The sequence below is a fragment of the Calidris pugnax genome, unplaced genomic scaffold (genome assembly GCF_001431845.1).
Source record: "Calidris pugnax isolate Ruff unplaced genomic scaffold, ASM143184v1 scaffold17, whole genome shotgun sequence".
Taxonomy (NCBI): domain Eukaryota; kingdom Metazoa; phylum Chordata; class Aves; order Charadriiformes; family Scolopacidae; genus Calidris; species Calidris pugnax.
In genome coordinates this window covers 5,010,618-5,029,053 of record NW_015090794.1, presented here as the reverse complement: position 1 = coordinate 5,029,053, position 18,436 = coordinate 5,010,618, and the positions used below count along the sequence as shown (strand labels likewise).

The window sequence follows — 18,436 nt, the reverse complement described above, 5'->3', positions numbered from 1 at the left end:
AGATTGCATGTATGGTCAAAACCTACACATGAAAACACAATATCTCCATAGTTCAAGAAGCCATGGAATTCTGCATATTTAAAACTCATACGCTGTATATAGTTACTTGCATGTTTTTAGGATGAAATACAGCACAATATCAAATTACCAATTTGACTATAAAATTATTTCAGAAAAAGAAAACATGACTTGGTCATGGTTCTAAAAACAGGAGGCAGGAGAAATCGCTTTTTGTTCTGTCTTTGCAGTTAAAGCACATTTATTTTGTGCTTCAATTCCTCATCCATAAAGCAGGGGTGAAAGTATCTCTTCCAAAGATGATTTGTAGTAGGCATCTTAAATGTTTGTGAAATACAGGAATGCTATGAATCATCTGTTGCATCTAGGAAGGATATGACATTCAAAGGACCACTCCATGATCTGCTAAATGCCAAAACTCATGTGCTACCAGTTCCAAACATTGGTCCATCACATATGAGATTAAAAGAAGCTGGGAAGCAGACTCACTACCCCTTATTGACATTAGCACAATCACAAAAAGGGACCACAAACACTACAATTGTGACATTGATAAAAGAGAAACTAAAGGATACTAAGAAAGATATCGGGGACTATAGAAGGCAGAGTGAAAACTGTGCAATCACACCTTTTTAAGTAGATGTGGTGCACATATTTAAGAAAATGGAAAGGAATTATTTAATATGTAGAAAACCCAAGAAAATTGTAAGACTACTGGAAAGCAAATTAAAAAATCTCATGTTCTACAGAACTCTCACATTCATTTTGAGATGGGCACTACTGAATTTCAAGGATTATGACATTCTTTTGTATTTATTTATATTTTATGAACTTTATTTGTTGAACATGAGCAATGTAATCATGGAGATTAATGTATTGTCTAATTTTCCTTAATCCTGTAATGTCTTAAATGAAATTCTTTGAAGTTGTGACATAATCCCCATGTAACATCTGACTTCACTGGAGTTAAGAGACTGATTAATTTAGTTGTTAATGGATATCACTCACTGCAGAATAATAAAAATGTTAGTTTGGGAAGTACCTGTTAAAATAGCCTAGCTTACCCTCTCCCTACATCAGGATCAAAAGACTTAGACCGCTATTGACAGATTACCTATCATTCACTTCAAAGCCTCCATCAATTAATACTTCCCTATCTTTATAGTAACGATGCTTTTCTAATTTATTTTGTTACAAATTAAGATGATTACTCTTTGTCCACCATCATTTGATCAGCCCCCTCTTTTTACATCTGATGAGATGATGCAGAATTATGCATTTTGATTGTGATTCGGATTTTAAATAGGAAGGGAAACTGCGTAAGTATGGACGAAATGATTCTGTGTACCCGGAACTACTAAACTTGGTAACCACAGAATCATGGAATGATTTAGGTTGAAAGAGACCTTAAAGATCATCTAGTTCCAACCCCCCTGCCATGGGTAGGGAACCTCCCACTAGACCAGATTGCTCAAAGCCCCATCCAGCCTGGTCTTGAACACCTCCAGGAATGGGGCCTCAAATACTGCGGCCTGGTCTTGAACACCTACAGGGATGGGGCCTCAAATACTGCGCTGGGCAACCTGGGCCAGTGTCTCACCACCCTCACAGTGAAAAACTTCTTCCTAAATATCTAATCTAATTCTCCGCTTTTCCAGTTTGAAACCATTACTCCACATCCTTTCACTACATGCCCTTGTAAAAAGTCCCTCTCCAGCTTTCTTGTAGGCCCCCTTCAGATACTGGAAAGCTGCAAGAAGGCCTCCAGGGAGCGTTCTCTTCTCCTGGCTGAACAACCCCAGCTCTCTTGGCCTGTCTTCATAGCAGAGGTGCTCCAGCCCTCTGATCATCTTCATGGTCTCCTCTGGACTCGCTCCAACAGGTCTGACCATAATTAAGTGATGGGACGTAAGGTTTAGTAAATACCTATTTAGTGAAACTGGAATGTTTCAGCGTAGCATGATCACAGATTATATTCTCTCAGATGTCTATTGCAGTTCTACTGACCCCAAAGGAATTCTCCATGGGTGCTAAGAATAGAATGCAGACTTGCTTTCAAAGTGCATTAAATGTCTACGTACTCTGAATTGCTAAGAGATTTTCAGTCTTACCAATGGCTTTCATGAGGCTGATACGATAGTCTGCCTCAATCTCTTCTTTTAAACTTGCAAGTGAATTCTCCAGGTCTTTGTTAGCAAGAATGTGGGTCGGAATATGCTTTAAAATTACATTCATCACTTCCTTATCCTGAGGTGCCAGCATGTCTTCCTGCACTCCATTATATATGTAGTAACAGTACCGCTAAAAAATGTTAAAAATATTATACATATTGTATTAATTTTCTGTCAGATAATGAATTACTACAAAATATTTTCACCTTTTCTATCACTTGGACCTTTTCCCCAACTGAAAAGTGTTTGAATATAATTGATTTTGGCAATTTATTTCTTGGTTCTTTTTCAAGCACTGACAATGCCTGACATTTTTACAATACTTCCATCTGTTTTGATGTAAGCGTTTATGCCAACAGAACTGAGTGCAGCATATTAAATTACTGATCTCTGAAGTACTAGCCAACAATGTGAGAGGTTAAGAATTTGGGAAAATACTTCTAGTTGCAAAACCATTAGAACAAAAATCAGACAGAAAATCAGATAGAAAGAGAAACAAATGGGAACGGAGTTGACAATATTTAACAGCAGTTTGCTATATTGAATATTTACGTCTTCTAAACCTTGGGTACTGTCTTCTTTTCTCAACTATTTTTAAGTAAACATTTTACAGACATATATTGCAGATGATTACTGCTGCTACTTTTATCTTTGAAAGAAATTATATAAATACCTCTATATCATTTCCTGAAGGTGGCTTTTCTCTCTTACTTATCTCCTTCTCACGTAAGTGCATGACAAAAAATTGTTCTTCTGGGGTCAATGGCTGGTTGTCTGTATAATGTATAACACGTAATTCTGGCATATGAGCAGGTGCACACAGTGAGATGGGATCCAAACTGTTTAACAAAGTTGGTATACTGCTGAAAAAAAAAAGAACACAAGTTCAGTGAATAAAGAAGCAGTAATAGATTCTTAAATTAATATGGACCAATGGCAAGCATTGTATAAAGCACTTACACTGCACTGAGGACAAGTGTGACCTATGAAGTATTTCAATGACCCATAAAACCTTCAGTAAAATTGTGTAACATCGCATACTACTTTAACAGAAAAAATACAATCATGTAAACCTTACAACTGCACAGTATCACTCAGATAGAATTGTTTATTAAGATACTGCCTATGAGAGCCAGGCCCATTAGTGCTATTATTTAGGTTGTCCAAGATCTCCACCTATTTTCAGGCGATTATCTTACGAAAACCTTAACAAACTGAGCCAAAAATTCAAATTGGCTCATTTGCATAAATGTTACACTACAGTCTTTTTTCATAATTATATGTTGTTTTCTATAGGGCCTTTGTCCACACTGCTCAGGATGAGCAATACTCAGTAATCATGAAAGACCTTTCCTTTAGCATGCCTAGAACTGAAATTTGTCCTTGCCACAAAGATGCAGTTAAAGGTGCTTGCTTAGCACACCATGGAATTTCAGTCTTGATGCATGTACATTTTTTTGTGGACAACATTTCCTGCTTGGATGCTTAACATCACATCCAAGTAGAAACAAATATTAAATCACAACTCGGATATCTAGGCTGACTGCAATAATCTGTACATTCATACCATTACAGTACATTACCTATCAGAATTCCATTGACTGCTTTGCAGAAGTTTGAGCTTTTTCCTAGAAGGCTCAAATTCTTTTGAAGCTTTAAGCACCAGTTAAGAAAATCACATACAGGAATATTTTTGAGATATTATTTCAGATTTCAAGTGAAAAACAGAGCCAAGTATGTTAATCAGATAATGAAATAACAGAAAACTACAATGTAACAAAGAAGCCTTCAGCTTTGACTTAGCATCTAGCAAGACATTAAAATAATGTGTAAAATAATCTTACTGATTCTGGGACTATAAACTAGGTTCAGGAAAGCATTCAGCTCATGCTTAAGACTTCAGTGTTTACTGACCCCCCTGCACAAACTGTATTTTCTGCACTGCGACTTTCTATTTTGAGTATAAATGCACTTCTATAAAAAATATAGTTCACCAAATATATTGCACATGAAAAATCTGAGAACTACAAACTACTATCATGTGCTTTTCAGAGTACAAATAAACAGGTCTTTTAACAAAATTAATACATCATGCCTTTTCACCAAGAAAGGTACCATGACATTCTTCCCACATCTCACCCGCATACTGGAGAAGTACACAAAGTAGAAGAAAACAGGTGTATGATAAAGAAACTGTTAGAGACACTCAATGAACTAAACACTTCCTAAATAGCATACAAGGGAACTAAGCAGATATTGAAGCTATTATGCCTCACTTATTCCAGGGAAATGAAACAATTTCTAACACTTCAGGAAAGCAAAGCAACAATGCAGGATGAGTATATTCACAGACAGACAGTATGTTGAAAACTATAGTTTATGAATCTCTTACCCTTGATACAGAGGACATTTATATAGATAATGAGGAGATAAAGCTCATTAATAAATTACTTTGGAATTTTCAGACTATGTAATGGAGTTAATTTGACACTTGCAACTAGTAAGATACCTAAAGCCTAAACAACTTGTTTTTGTAAAATGTTTGATATATACGCATTTGTAAATTTAAATAGCAAGACTGTTACAACTGTTAACCTTATTTGCTTGATATCATAATGTCGTGTTGAATCAACAGCATACAATATCTCATATTGCAGGATTTACATGTGCATGCACAGTTTGCTAACACATACATCCATTTAGATGTTTTAGACGTAAACAGCGTATTAAACAACATTTCTTGGATTTGATCATCACATAAACATTTTAACACCTGTTCCCCATCTTGTTTCGCTACATAAGACTCATGAATATGAGCATAACAGGGGTGCACATTGAATTTGTTTGTTTAGTTGGCACTAACTTTTACTTCTAGCAATAATAAGAGCTAACTTGTATTTTGTTCATTTTCTGCTTTGCAAACAATTGCACATGATTATTTGGAGGGATGAACCAAGCTAATTAATCAGAAACTTGCCTTACCTTTATTAAAGTTATGTATGCTTTTGCAAATTTGTCTATACTGACCCTGAGGTGATAAACTTATAGGTATTTATTGGGGATAGTGATTTTTCCAGGGACAACGCTTTAACAGATAAGCAATTAGAGACAAAAATGTATAGAACAAGCAAGGCTAAACTTATAGACACATTCAAATATGGATACGCAGTGAGGCTGTGCTCGGCTCGGCTGAACCCAGAGATGTCCCTGGCATTGAAGAGGAGTTTAATGTGTGCACATTTTTCAATTTTAAATCCCGTGCAGTAAGCGTGTAGTTATTAGCTATGGAGTCACTTGGGCTTCGGTAGTAACGCTGTTCTTTGAAAGGAGCTGCTAAAGTCCACGATGCTTGTTGCATCAAAGGAGGGTAAGCGTTTTCCTTAAGGAAAACCTGAAATTGGGGAGAAAAAAAAAAGCAATAGTTTTACACAGCACAGTAATTGAAAGAGTCTTCTTAGAGCTAGACCAGGGCTAAAAATCAATTAGTATAAAGAGCAAATACATAAGTCTGACTTTGACCACCAATTTATTTTTAGATCTTGATGTTCTACACATGCATAAGAATAATTTTACGCAACATTTCAGTAGGAGTATTTGTGCTTTTTTGCATAATCAAGGTCTTTTTTATAAATAAGAGAAGGCATTAGTACATTATCTAATACTCTTTACTCCCCAACATCTCCATCTTGCTTCTTTTCTTCCTCTCCCTATATTTGTTTAAATTTAGAAAATTCTTATTCCTCAAGCCTTTGTTAATGACCTACTTTTAATAATCCTTGTAATAGTTGAGCAATAATACAGATTAAACCATTTTTCAACAGAAACTACCTCCATTTCTTCACAAACAGTATCTTTCTAAAGAAAGACATCTTAGATGAACCAAAGTGCTGACACAAACGAGCCAAATGAGCAACTGTGATGCACTTAAGGTGGGGAGAGGCAGCTCTCTCTCCTTCCTCCCCTTAAGTGTTGTCATACATAATTTTGATTTGTGTCACACAGCAGAGGCTGTAGCGGTGCAGCTGTACAATCTATCCATTCTCATCAATGCTGCCCCTGTCAAGTTCTCAGTTGGTTTTGGAAGAGCAGTCTCATTCAGGTCTTTCTGTGCTAAAAGTAATACCTAAAGTATTGGTAGGGGGAGAATCACAATTTCTTTTGTAGAAAAGTACTTTTACTATTTGCTCCCTTCCCCAGAAACTTATTTAACCCAAACTATTTAACCCAAAATATAACAGAAAATAACTAAGTAAAAATTTAAAGAACAGATTTAGACTGCCAAGGTTCAATATGCAAATCATAATAGAAGTTGTAACCAACACTTTTCTAAATAAGAGCAGCTCTAATGAAGTACCTGACAATCCGCTTAGTACTTTAACTTATTAATCTAAATAGTTTTGCCTATCTTTACTTCACCTGCCTATGGCCTGGTTATATACGATGGCTAAAATCATGCCAGCACATGTAATTTAATATATACCCTGACAGAACGGGAAAGTGCACGTACCTGGTACAATTCTGAAGGTGCAGCTGAAGCAGGAGCATGTAGGGGCGGTAACTCCGGTAACTGTTTTGCATGACTCATGTTATACACAGAATCGTTTTGTGACTAGAGAGAAATGAAAAACAACTTCAAAGACACTTATGAAATACACTCTTTTGAAAAAGATTCATTCAGAAGCAACAGAGACTTTCCGTTCTCATTGAAAAGGACATATTGCCACTTTTCTAATTTTAAGGAAACAGAGAACAAAATAATTTTTCAGATTGCACTGTTCTTTGTAGTCATTTGATAAAGCTTCTAATGACCAATAAATGTTAAATTAAAAACCCCAACATTTTCATATCACTGAAAACAATCCAAGTTTTTTGAGATCTTTTTAGTTATACTAAAAGCTCCACATGCCATGTGGAGTTTGTAATGGTATAAACACTGAGTATTAAAATATTAAAACCTACCAGACTGCCAAACTGGCAGTGAAACAGTCCAAGCTGTATGAACTGTGTTACCAGAGAGAAAAAACATACTAACTAGATTTCTTCATTTCTATAGTGACCCAGATCCAGAAGAAGACCTATTGCCAGGATGCTACTGGAAGAACCAATTGCTCCCAAGGACTCTGAAGTGTTCTAATACAAATGTCAGATTACCTAATACGTTTTTGGACTATGTTCCAGCTCCTCAAGTTGACAGTACTTTGAGGTGGTCTTCCAGGACTCTACAAAGTTTTTTAACGATATTTGCTTAGAATTATTTGGCCTTACAGGACTTTAAGATGTTTTTGAATGGCAACTTTCCTTAGTGTAGCCCAAAACCTCACCCCTCATCTGCTCTTGAGTTTCCTAAATCAAATTTGTTTAGGAGATTCATGAGGAATAAGTTCCCAAATACAGAGTGACACTATCTTTTAAAAGGAGGTGGAGGTATGTGGTATCTGAATGTCAGTGAATTAAAATCACCAGAAAAGAGGATGTTCTTACCCAATACAACAAATAATAATTTTTTACATAACATTTAATACATTTTTAGCACATGGTTATTGCTTTCTGATATATGAGTGGAAAACTAGGCTGCTCAATACCTAGTTTTCCAGCAGACAAAACTGTGCCCTTCTCAATACCAAAGTAGAGTCCATTTAGAAATAAAATTTGCAAAAAGGCTGGTCTGATTTACCTCCTTCATATTCCCCGGCACGCCTGCACACAGACACACAGAAATCAAGACATTATCACTACCAGGCCTATTTCGCTGAAGACAGCATGAATTGTTCTTGATTAATGACTAAGGGATTAGGGTACTTTCAAAATGAATAAACCATGCAGTTTATTAGGAGATTTGTTCATTCTTAAAGGTACAAGAGTTATTAAGAAAGTCATTGTTCATTCTAAAGCAACTCTTGATTTATGCCACCTAATCTTTCCAAAAGTTAAATACTTGAGCAAAGGAATTCTTAATAAGAAGTGTATTATAAAGGCTTAGATCCAAGGCTTAGATCAACAAGAACAAGTGTCTTCAAATAAGTTTTTCCAATGTCAAACCACTAGCCACAGATAATGGACAATTTCATCTGAGGTTTTCAAAAAGTTACTGACCTTTCACAGCTACTGCAGAAAGAACTTACCTCCAGGAGCCTTGGGTTCTGTGTTGGCTTCATTTTGCTTTGGTTTATCGTCTGCTTAGAAGTTTTTGATCCTCCCCATCAATATAAACATCTTTTTCATTACACGCACTGGAAAAAAATTAGAGACTCATTTCAGGTACGACACAAGGTGTCAAAACAATCAGTTTCCTATCCTAACCGCCAGGAAGAAGAAAAATCCCAGTGCTCCCCTTTCTTGTTTACAACACTAAGCTTTGTTCTCCTCGAAACCACACACACTCTTTTTCTCCATTCCTCCTCAAGTTCACTTTTCACCTTAATCTCTCTCTCTCCAGACGTCTTTCAAGCAAGATTTTTTCCACCCTTGCTCTTTCCACTTTCTCCAAAACCAGTTTCCTCCCCATTGCCTGTTCTCTTCTAATGTCCCAGGGACCGAATTGTTGTTTACAGCAGACAGAGCCACATGTTGCCATGAGAAATACGCACCCATCAAAAGGAATGGGGAAAGACAGAGAGATGCCCAGCACACCTTACACATGCACAGAGTGCATGATCAAGCAGAGTAAGAGCAGGTACTACCTGCAGGTGCCCTCGTCACCAGTCCCTCTGCCTTTTCCACCGTGGTGAACTTCTCTGACACTCTGCCTTTCAGTCCTCAGCTTCGTTGCCCCAGTTACAGCCTAGCTGGTGCTTGGAGACAGGAATTCCCTCCTCCCTCTCTTCCTCCAGCAGAAAGAAAACAGCCCCTTTCAGCACAGTGTTAGCCAAACTGTGGTCAGGGAGATTCAGTAGTGGAACCAATGAGAAACTTTTACCTCTGAAAGCAACTAAAAAGTCCTGAGACATCTCAGATATCCTGACATTTGCATGAAAACACTGCATGCAGCAAGGGAGCTCCCAGAGCAATAAAGGCTATATAACCCCAGATCTTCTTAGGAAGAACTAGGGAAAAAAAATAATATTAAAGATTCAAAATCTTGAACCCAAACATCTCCACCACTTTCCCACCATTCACAATCAAACTCTCTGAAGATCCAAAGACAGCAGGTGGGATACTTGCACTCCCAGTTCCTCTAAGTCTGCGTGTATGCATTTGCCTCCCACTCAGTCATCACTATGTCCTGAAAGAGTCTTCCATCACATTTTTCTTCAGAAATGGGAATTATTACCATCCAACATGAAATCTAGTCCAGTCTCCTTATACCAACTCAAGAGAGGCCTTGAACATGTTCTGCCAATGCAGCAAGACTTCCATTTTAACTTAAAGTCTTTCCCAACACCTTTGGATGCTATTTTTCGTCCTATTTTCTGTAAACTGTGAGAATAGCTGATATCCCCGAGTTAACAGCACTGTTTTCCTTATATCTGGACCCAATACCAACCACAAGTGGAACATTGTTCCTGCCTGGCCACACGTGAAGGTTCCTACCACAAACTAAGCTGCTCTTTAAACACAAGCCAGCACCATGGGGTACAGAACGAGCGGTGCCAGTGCTGGAGCTGGCAATTGCTCAGCTACTGTGTGTGTTAATTCTGCAAATATTTCAGTGCTGGTTTGCAACATGAATATTCTCCTGCTAATTCAAGCTGACACTGGCATGAAGACAAGCTTAATTAAGCAACAGTTATAGTAACTACTGTTCCTCTGTGCACAACAGCTCGGATGCTTATCTATGCATGTCCTTTGAAGTTAAATAAATTACTGCTTTGGAAAGATGAAAACCAGTCATTTTATATATAAAGAGATTATATGTGTGAATTTGTAGCAGAAGAAATAATTATGCATTGCAGGAAAACATTTTATTAAGATGTACAAGGCTATCTCCAAAACTGCAGCTACGGCATGTTTTGAAACAGCCAGAAATTTAAAAACTCCAATACACTTCTAAACTCAGTGGAGCCATTAAACTTTATCGTGCCATTACCACTGGATTATGTCACACTATAATTCTACCATTTAGTTTTTCCCTATGCTCACTTTAAAAAGTTATGTAAAATCAACAAATTGAAATTTATTTTCATATACACCAGTCTACTAGGAATATCCACACACTATGCACTTTAATATGAGATAAAGAAACTTTAACAGTTCAAGCAAAATAAACTTGACCTCACTGTCCTCTTCTTGCAAGTACCTTGTGTTGGGCTTTTAGAGACCATGATGCAAACTTGCATTAATATGCAAATATCTCTTTTACTTCCTCTGTCTACACACATCCTTGTACCTGCAAAGCTCATTGAAATCAGCACCTCAAAGACACAGCTCTAACATAGCTTAAAACCCCCATACTTTATAAAATCTCTCTTTGCATTGTAAGATCGGCATGCTCCAAATTAAACACGCTATTTATTTTGTTGCCTTTGAAAAATAATCACAAAACCATTAATGTTTGGTGTTGCAATTCTCTCGTGGGTGGCACAGATCAAAATGAGTGATTAAAGCAGTTGTGAGAAACATGAATATTTCACTAATTTCTGACCGTAATTTGCAGCACGAAAAATGTAGCAAAAGCTGGGAATTCAGTCAAGTTTCACACTCGCACGTAACACCATGATGGCAGCTCTGGAATGCAGCCAGGCCAAACCATGGTGCAACACACCTCAGTGAGGACCCTTTCTGAGATGCACAGCCCCATCCAAACTCTGGGACAGATCGTGCTGAAAAGTCAGATGAATTTTTAAGGCAATTATTCCTCGCACGGAGCATTTCTCCAAACAGGTTTGCCCCATGGCCACCCAAACACCCATAGAGGCAGCAGGACAGGCCGGGAACATGTGGGAACAAGTAGCCAGAGTCTGAGGCTTCCCTCGGGGAGGAACTGCATGGCTGTCACAGCTACAATAATTTTTCTATCCCTAATCCGAAAAAGCTCAATGCTTCGTGTCCTCAAGCCACACAAAACCCCGGGTCCCTCCCTGAAGGTGCCCAGCCCTCAGGAGCTGAGACAGGGCCTGGGCTGTGAAAGGCAGGACAGGAAGGGTGACATGAAAGGGCACAAGAAGGAAATAAATAAAAGCCCCAAAACCCTGGGGCGGCCTATGGAGACCTTATCATAGAATCACAGAATGATTAAGAGTTGGAAGAGACCTTGAAGATCATCAAGTTCCAACCCCCCTGTCGTGGGCAGGGACACCTCCCACTAGAGCAGGTTGCTCAAAGCCCCATCCAGCCTGGCCTTGAACACCTCCAGGGACTTCCTAATCCATTCCTCGCAAACACCTCGTTGCGGTTCCTCCGCCAACGCCACGGGCGGCCCTGCCCCGGCCCTCTTCCCTCCTTCAGCCTCCCCGGCCCTGCCCGCCGCGCCGCCGGCCCCCGCGGGGAGGAGACAGCGGCAGGAGGGCGGCGGCGCTTCCCTCAGCGCCGGCAGGCCCAGCCCGGGCCGCGCCGGGCGTCGCATCCGAAGGGACCAGCTGCCGAGAAGGGCTGCGGCCAGGCGGGTTGCCGCCGCGGGAGGTGAGAGGGACGGCTCGGGCTAGGCGGAGGGCGGGCGGGGAGCGGCGCCGCCCTGCTCTGCCTGGCCGGGGACTGCGGGGCGGCCTGTCAGACCTGACCGCCGCCCGGTCGCAGCGGGAGGGCCGGCAGCAGCAGCGCGGCACAGCCCCGGGAGGGCGGGAGCCGTGCTTCCCCCCTTACCTCCCTCAGCTCGGGCGGGCAGCGTTCCCCCAGCCCGCCGCGATGGGGCAGCGCGGCCCCCTCAGCCCTGCGCGGCCTCCACACCGCCGCTTGGTGCGAGGCGTGGCGGGGAGACCCACGCTATACCCCGGCGTACAGGTCGGGGAGGCCGCGGCCCGACCGCTGCCTTCGAGGGGTTGATGCCGGCGCACCCGCCGCACGGGCAACGGCGGGGGGTCGTTAATCGGCTCCTGACCTCGGCTGGAAGGGTCCGGTGGAGGCGGCGGGCGCAGGGGAAGGTAACGGCTGGGGCCGGGGCGCTGCGGCCTCAGAGGGGTGGCGGCCCCGGGGGGAGCTGCCCGCCCCCGGCCCGCTGGGCAGCGGCGAGGGGCCCGAGGCTGCCGGGTGAAAATCCTGTGTAAACAAAGCGGGGCACCCCGTGTGTAGGCAGAGTGTGAAATACTAACATTGACAGGGTGAGCATTTGCCTTTACAAGCAGGAAACTGCATCTTTTAATCTCTCCCTAGCAACAACAACAGGTTAAATTTGTGGCGGAGGGAGATTTTTTGGTCTGATGTTGCCTTTAAGCTGTTACGACGTTCAGAGCATTTGAAAGCAGAGTTTAGAAGCTATACAGGGTATGGTTTCAATTCCGAGTGTGAGGCTACTCAAAAAAACAACTCACATTAATGTATTACAAGTTTCTAACACTAGTAGCAATAAATTGTCAGTTTTTACTGATAATTCAATGCCCTTGCTGTTCAATACAGGGTTAATGTTATAAAGGAAGAAGGTGAGAGTCACCTTGTATCTTGATACTTCGCTTTGGGAGCTTAGGAAGAGCTTTAAGGGATGAGCACCCAAAGTTTGATTTACTTCTGTAAAAGTAATGTTTTAGACTCTGTGTAAGATCTCATTAACATCTGAAGTCTAGATCCTCTGTTTTTTCAACAGAAATACTTCATTTTCACAACATGTCTGCATGAGGTTGTTACTAATTGTACCTTAATTTTAGGGGAAATTGGATGGCTGAGTGAGAACTGGGTGTATAGAAGATTCAGGATCGTTGCAGAGGATTACAAGATGCCTAAGGAAATGCAAGAGCTGCAGAAGCAATGGCACTCCATAGTGCAGACCATCCACAGCAACTCAAACGTGGGTCTGGATTACAATTTTATATAATATGTTTATAAAGATACTCCTTTCATAACTCTTGGAATATCACACCCCAATTTATTTAAATGCAGTTTCGAAACTTTTTTTTTTTTGAGAAAATTGGCACTCCCTTTTTTAAGTGAACACTGAGGAGCCTAAGGGGAGGACTGTCTTCCCACACCCAGCAATTAAGAAAAAGGAAAGCCAGTTCCACTTTCTGTGTCTTACTGGTATAACCATTTGAGATAGTAGAGTGGTATTTTAGTGAAATGGTTGTGCCACTAGCAAAATAACTAAAACTACAATACGTATTTCCTTAAGGGAAATGTCTCTACTACAGTAAAATTCCAGTGTATAGGTATGACTGCCTCTATAAAAGGTTTTTTTTTCTACCAGTAATATAATTAAATTCATAACAACATTATCATACAGACGTGCTTGCACTGTACTGAGGCTCAGTAAATAAGCCGGTTGCAGATATTACTGATGCATGGAAAAAGGAAAACCCATCATTATTTTTAAATGTAACAGTATTTTTCTTAAGAAATGCAGTTCTCTAGATCAAAATCTTAGCTGTTGAAACCCCACTCAAATCTGTGCAGCTAAACTGTGATTAGGTTTTTGTACTTGTTTTTGGGGGTGGTAGAGTTATATTTGCTATGCAGTAATCTAAATTTGCAGAAGTCCTCATGCTTTTAAAATACAGAGGCAACAGCTGCCCTCTGTTCAAGCTGCAGACTTGAACTGTAAAAGTTATATGTGACAAAAGAGAAAAATAAAATCTGAAATGTTTTTCTTTCATCCACAGGTTGTTGCATTCATGAACTCCCGTGTTGGCCAATATTTAGATGACCATCCTTTCGTTGCCTTATCAGTCCTGGTGTTTATTGCAGTGTCTGCTATTCCCGTTGCATTTTTCCTGATCTTTGTTTTTGCAACAGCTGTAATGGCCTGTATCGGTGTGGTAGTCATGGAAGGTATTGTGTGCATTTATGTATTTATTTACTTACTCCTTTTAAGGCATGATGTCTTCCTTTTTTTCCCTCATCATTCTGGAGTTCCCAGTTCAAGCAGTTGAGGATTTCTGTATGTAGTCCTCGGCTCTTAGCAGTAGTGAAACTCTTAATACAAGAATAGTAATCTGATTAACTCTAGTCATTACAGGGGAAATCCTATTTCCCTTTCTAGTCTCAGCCACCAGGATATAGCTAAACCAGTTATCTTGAGCATGCATAGCTTTTCTAGTGGCTAGCTAGTTGATTGCAGAAGACTGTTTTCCCAAATGGTTTGAATTTGGGGTGGTGGTAGAATGTCAGCTTTTCTAATTCACTTGCATATAAACTTGTTTAAATAACAAACTGACTTTCTTTTGTCAGGTTTTGTAATAGCCATAGGTGGCATAGCCCTTCTTTGTGTGCTGTGTGGCCTGGGTGCACTGTCACTGGGAGTTTCTGGAGTACTGAGTATTTCTTATGTTGTTCTTTCAACTCTGGTCAACTACTGGTATGCTTCAAGGTGAGTATTATTGTCTTTATCCATGCCTGGGTCTTTGAAATTCTTGGAGTTTTGAAACTCTGCAACTGTGCTTTTGCGTTGATTACCTCATTTATTCTGAGTGAGCCACTGTTGCTTAGTTTAACAAATATTGGTTGAGTGCTAGAGAATCTTTGGCTACCCTGATGGCTTAATGTGCAGTGTATAAATGTTTAGTCATCAATTTATATTTTAATGAGAGTTAATACATGCCCTCTTTCCAACCTAGGAAAAAGGAAATGAGCTTTTAAATGTGCACATGCTAACATAACATAATATCAAGCAGTATCAATTAATTTTGTCTCGCTCAGAGTATTTGTTGCTAGAAATGTCATTAAAACACACTTCTAAATTGGACTTTGCCTAGAGGATGAACCTTTTGCGGTTCTTTCTGCATGACAGTCCAGCTATCTCTGCTTACCTGCATTTGTAGAGTAATGGACCAAAATTAGTTGTAGATTTAGGATAGGCAGAGGGGTACTTAAAGAGACGGTGTGGCCAAAATAGAAATTACAGGTTTTGCTGGATACTGTACACGTGCTGCTTGCCAGTCACATCTCCCAGTGCTTCAGGCTTGGAGATCTGTCTGGGTCTGCTTTTGCCAAGCCTCTGGCTAGGAGTAATAGGCAGTAGTGGGCTGTGCTGGAGTGCCACCTTCAGTACCTACCAGGGAATGAATAATTAGAGTTATTTCTTCAGCATAGGGAAGAGCAGGAAGAAACATTACGACTGCTCCCTCCTAGATTTTTCTCAGTTTGCTCCTATGTCACAGCTGTGCTTCTTGCACAGCTCTCAAGGACACACAAAACTGCCTGTGGAGCCCGTGGTACTGCGAGGTGACAAGACCATGGTGCAAGGCCCTGTGTGCTTGTTCCAGGGCTCTGTACCACTTCTCCAAGCCACGCTGCCAGGTCCATAACATTGCCCACCAATTCCAGAAAATACTACTTTTTTTCCTGAACCCAATCTACAGACCAGTCATACTGACTTACAGCTTTGATGTTAAAACAGATGACATCTGTTCTTATGTTCTGTGTCTTTCAAGAGAACTTCTAGTAGACCAGCAGTGGATGTTGCGGGAGTCTCAGGCAGGGTTACGTCTCATGTTGCTCAGCTTTTTTTGAGCAAAAAGTTGAAAGGCAACCTCACAGAAAAACAGACTATAAAACCATTCTTTCCTTGTGCATACAGGGATCAGATACGGAAGCAAGAAGTCAATGGAAGTTTGCCCCAGAAGAGTCCTCCTGTCTTGGATCTTGCTGCCAATAATGGAAAAAGTGAATAAGTGGGTTTCTCCCCACCTTCTTCATAGGCACTTAACTGTACTATTCTGACCTTTGCAATGTACTTGTTTACTCATTCAGCCTTTTTGCACTCTTTATGGGAACTGAAAAAAATCAATACGCATCTTACATTTTCACTGTCTAATACTAAGAATAACCATGAAGCAGCAGTACATTGCAATATTAAGTCTATGTGCATGATGGAATGTTCCACAGAATTTGGTAAAGGGATGTAATAGTAGCAGCTACTGATAAGTCAGTAACAGGTGAAAGAAAGAGTAGGTAGGTATTTGACTTCCCATTTGTAACTGGAGTTCTGGATATACTATCTTTTGAAACCTGTATGCAGCAGTTGGTTATTTTGATACATGAGTGTCAAAGCTGAGAACACCAGAAGTATGTTTTGAATGTTAAAAAATATTTTTAAGCCTTAACAGCCTTTGTTAAAATAGTACGAGCACACCATGCTAATGCTTTATATTTATTATATGAGGAAAATTGGGGTTTGTCATATGTTAAATCATGGTGTAAGCTTTTATATACCTTTAGATGTTGTATTATTCTGAAGGGATATTTTTGTTGTTCTCATTGCCTCATCGCATCAATGGTATGCAGTTAGGTCTTGCATTTTGTGATGTTTGTTTAGGTATTTAAATTGCCTGTTTTGCTTCTCAGTTGTAACTTCTTGTATGTTATTTAAACTTTTTTTTTTTCATTTCTGCAAATGCTATAGTATTTTTAAGCATTAAGAAAGTATCTAACTATATTAGTTTAATAAAGTGCTGTTTGTTTAACCAGGTTGTCTTGTTGTTCTATTTATTCTACGGTTAACAACTTTTCCAGCTTTACTTCTAGGAAGGTTACATTTGGAGTTGAATTTTTCTCCTCGGTTAATGTTGAATTATTTTGGCTGGCCAATGTTGCTGAGCCACAAACTGCAGATTACTCCCATTCTCATGCCTGTAAAGTGTAAAGGACTAAGTTAGTGTAAGACTCCAGTTTTTCATGAACCAAAGTGGAGTTAAGGTTTATCTGAGCCATAATGTGTTCCATGTTGTATTGGTGGTAACATTTTCAGCTGTGGTAATAAACTGGCCCCACACTACAGCAGTAGAAAGAAATTATCCTTAATCCTATTCTGTGTTACTGTCTGCAGGAGACAGACAGGACCTCATGCTAGTTCATAAAGGGCTCTAGAATTTACTAAATTCTAGTTAAATGTGAAGGATTTACAGAATAGAGACCATAACAGGAGATTTCTTTCATAATATACTAAGTAGATAGAATGTTTAGTTTTTTCAGGTGCTTCAAAGCTTTATTCCAACCAGAGTATGTATTATTTTTTTTTTAACTTCCATTTGATAGTAGTATACAAGTGGTAGGAAGGAGAAAAAATAAAAGAACCAGGAAAAGTATTTTCTCCACTTTCCTTGTAGGAAAAGCTAGTGCTGTGACATTGGTTATATGACATACAGCCTGGAGAAATCCATCTAAAAGATGGAACAAAGATTTAACATGAATATATTTTTTTTTATATTGCTGTCATCCCTTAGGATCAAATCTGCAGCTGCTGCCAATTTACAGCAGGTGAAGATCAGTGTGGGGAAAAACAAATAGAATGCTGTTCCTAACAATTGTGTGGTGCTCATCACAGCTGTAGGTAATACAACCTAAAAGTGAATTCTCCAGTGCATACACTGGACTGCAAAAACCTGCAAGACACTGATGTCTGCAAATGAAAAGGTTCCAACAAGAGGTAGTACATCGGGGGCACTGAGGTGAAGGAGGGAGTTTGCGCTGGCTGGTAAATGGAATACATTATCCCTTGTGCAAATGGACTGGTGCCTGCTTTTAAGAGCTGTGAACTACAGAAATAAGAGCTATTTCTAAGTGTTAGAAATCCTTGCTAGCCTAGCAAAAAGTGAGCCTTGAAATACCCTTCTAGTCATTAGAGAATCCTTCCTGCCTTTCACCAGACTATTGGTCTCCATCATCAGGATACAGTTTGATCTCATCTTACTTTTCAAATCTGACTTTTTCTAGGCAGTAATGCCTTCAATCTAGGAGTTTACTGGCTGCAAAGAGCAGACTAATGGTTATGAGGGGAACAAGGCAGAGATTAGTGTGACTTGATTATAACACAGTTACTACCCCATTTATTTAACATTTCCAGTGTTTTGCTTTTTTACAAGCCAAACTGCAGTAATTTCAAATACACCTTGAAAACAAATCTCTTGTCTATCTCCTCTTCTATCAGTTTGCCTAAAATGAAATATATATAACTCTATTACTGTGCTTGAAAACTCAAAATGAATTGAAATGGAGAAAGCACTTCACAGGAGAGAAATAATGATAATGTTTTTCATCTGTGCTGCAACTTACCAGGCACAGCCAGAAAATACTAGCTTTCAGCACACTTACACAGCTCGTACCTTTTCACTTCCAGGATGGTCTTGCTTCAGAATCTAAGACCCAATTAATCCCAATCTATACTTGAAAATCTTGCTGCAAACTTGACTATAGGTTAACATGGTTCTTTGCAGAATTACATTGAGATA

At 39.8% G+C, this 18,436-nt stretch overlaps 2 protein-coding genes across 2 annotated transcripts in view; one reads left to right on the top strand and one right to left on the bottom strand.

The window, feature by feature from the left end:
- The window catches only part of DNAH3 (dynein, axonemal, heavy chain 3), a 62,783-nt gene extending 50,574 nt beyond the window's left edge, over positions 1-12,209 (bottom strand). The window contains exons 1-7 of the mRNA XM_014936199.1: positions 12,163-12,209; positions 8,312-8,419; positions 6,697-6,798; positions 5,355-5,580; positions 3,773-3,842; positions 2,863-3,052; positions 2,130-2,319 (exon numbers count right to left, since the gene is read on the bottom strand). Of these exons, the coding sequence (XP_014791685.1) occupies positions 2,130-2,319; positions 2,863-3,052; positions 3,773-3,842; positions 5,355-5,580; positions 6,697-6,798; positions 8,312-8,344 (811 nt within the window). The 5' untranslated portion in view covers positions 8,345-8,419; positions 12,163-12,209. The remainder of the gene's footprint in view (positions 1-2,129; positions 2,320-2,862; positions 3,053-3,772; positions 3,843-5,354; positions 5,581-6,696; positions 6,799-8,311; positions 8,420-12,162) is intronic.
- TMEM159 (transmembrane protein 159) lies at positions 11,482-16,676 on the top strand. The gene is made up of 5 exons (XM_014936631.1): positions 11,482-11,747; positions 12,923-13,062; positions 13,871-14,039; positions 14,439-14,577; positions 15,787-16,676. The coding sequence occupies exons 2-5, from the start codon at positions 12,991-12,993 to the stop codon at positions 15,878-15,880; spliced, it is 474 nt and encodes a 157-aa protein (XP_014792117.1). The 5' UTR covers positions 11,482-11,747; positions 12,923-12,990; the 3' UTR covers positions 15,881-16,676.
- The last annotated feature ends 1,760 nt before the right edge of the window (positions 16,677-18,436 follow it).

Bases quoted from the DNA above. Each gene is read 5' to 3' on its own strand.
- TMEM159 (XM_014936631.1), top strand. From the start codon at position 12,991: ATGCCTAAGGAAATGCAAGAGCTGCAGAAGCAATGGCACTCCATAGTG. The intron at 13,063-13,870 runs GTGGGTCTGGAT...TTTCATCCACAG, and splicing joins CCATCCACAGCAACTCAAAC to GTTGTTGCATTCATGAACTC. The intron at 14,578-15,786 runs GTGAGTATTATT...TTGTGCATACAG, and splicing joins AACTACTGGTATGCTTCAAG to GGATCAGATACGGAAGCAAG.